Source organism: Daktulosphaira vitifoliae, unplaced genomic scaffold, assembly GCF_025091365.1.
Source record: "Daktulosphaira vitifoliae isolate Bord-2020 unplaced genomic scaffold, ASM2509136v1 Scaffold_5, whole genome shotgun sequence".
NCBI classification, from domain to species: Eukaryota; Metazoa; Arthropoda; class Insecta; order Hemiptera; family Phylloxeridae; genus Daktulosphaira; species Daktulosphaira vitifoliae.
The window spans coordinates 31654544-31656003 of NW_026099576.1; the positions used below are offsets into that span (position 1 = coordinate 31654544).

The following is a 1460-nucleotide window of genomic DNA, read 5'->3' on the forward strand; positions in this document are numbered from 1 at the left end:
CAATTACAATTCAATTTATGATTATCTGTTATTACAATTGTGGGACAATATTAAAACTAAGTTAAGTATTCATAACACTATTATCTACTGCTATCTTTAAAATAATACGTGTATTGTGTTTTATTTTATTATATTTAAGTTGACAAATTTTAATACCTATAACTAGCTGTATTATATTTAAAGTCGCACTGGAGATTACTGGAGATTAAGAGTGGTGCTGCTATTTTTATAATGAAACATTTCTCGTCCTTACTCTTCCTCTCGCCTAGATAAAATATTAAAACTTTTCAAATACTGGTCCAAAAGTTGTTATGGAGCATTCATATTCTTAATTATCTATTAAATAATATTATGGGTGTTGCTATTTGAAAAATTAAAGTTGTCACCTTTAGGGAATGAATAAAAAAACATTATGCTTGAAAAATTGAACTAAAAGAAACATAAAAAGTTATTGGTATTATTTTTATTTTTAATTAGTTAAGTGGCTCGTGAATAGTAATTCACTGTGTATAATTTAGTTATTTATCGAGTCCGATTATTTAAAACTATTTAGAACAATTTTTAAAAAATTCTTTCATTTTTTTTTTTAGGTTTTGGAAAAAAAGAAACCAGTTGAAGAATGTTGCGAAGGATTCACGGTTTCTTCAAATGGTACTCACTGCATTCCAGTTTGTCAATATCCTTGTGAATATGGTACTTGTGTGTTTCCTGATATATGCAAATGTGACGAAAATTATGGTGGCCCATACTGCAATAAAAGTAATTTATCCATTTTAATTATTATCTGGATGAATATTCATCCTATTTATGCAGTAAATTCTTAAGTATCATACAAATATATATAAATAAATAAATAAGCATTTTTAATCAAAGAAAATAATGTTTTGATTCATCAAATCAAAAAGTAACAACTTGCCCCGAATCGGGGTAAATTGTTACATACTGGGGGCAAGTTGTTATAATATTCATTTTTATTTTATTTGATAAATATTATTCGAAAAAATAACAAAAAGTAATAGTACAAAGTCTTATGGTAAAATCAATCTTGCGTGTAACAATTAAAATTATGTAAACCGGAGATGATGGACTACAACAAACATGTTTCTGAAAATGTTCAACAAACTGTAAAAAGGAAGATGCAGTTACCCATCTACTTGAATGGCTAGGTTCAATGCAGCCAGTAGGTCTATTGCTCGTATAATGCTGTTTAAAATTAAATCTTGGAAATATAAGCATAGATGGCAATGAGTTTCCTATGGCATTGACAGCAAATACCATAGTTACAGTTGTCCCTCTTTCACCAGAAGTAGCCCTACCAACTTGCTTTTTCCCTTTTAGCTTCGATGCGAAGCTGAGAAGGTATTAATTTTACCATGATGTGTTTATTTTTTTTTTTATTTTAGCTTCGATGCGAAGCTGAGAAGGTATTAATTTTACCATGATGTGTTTATTTTTTTTTT

At 28.3% G+C, this 1460-nt stretch overlaps 1 protein-coding gene across 1 annotated transcript in view; it reads left to right on the forward strand.

The window, feature by feature from the left end:
* Nucleotides 1-590: 590 nt before the first annotated feature.
* LOC126907873 (protein draper-like) overlaps nucleotides 591-1460 on the forward strand; it is a gene marked incomplete at its 5' end in the record, with an annotated part of 40995 nt that continues 40125 nt past the window's right edge. Inside the window, 1 exon segment of the mRNA XM_050689518.1 lies at nucleotides 591-759. Coding sequence (XP_050545475.1) covers nucleotides 591-759 — 169 coding nt within the window.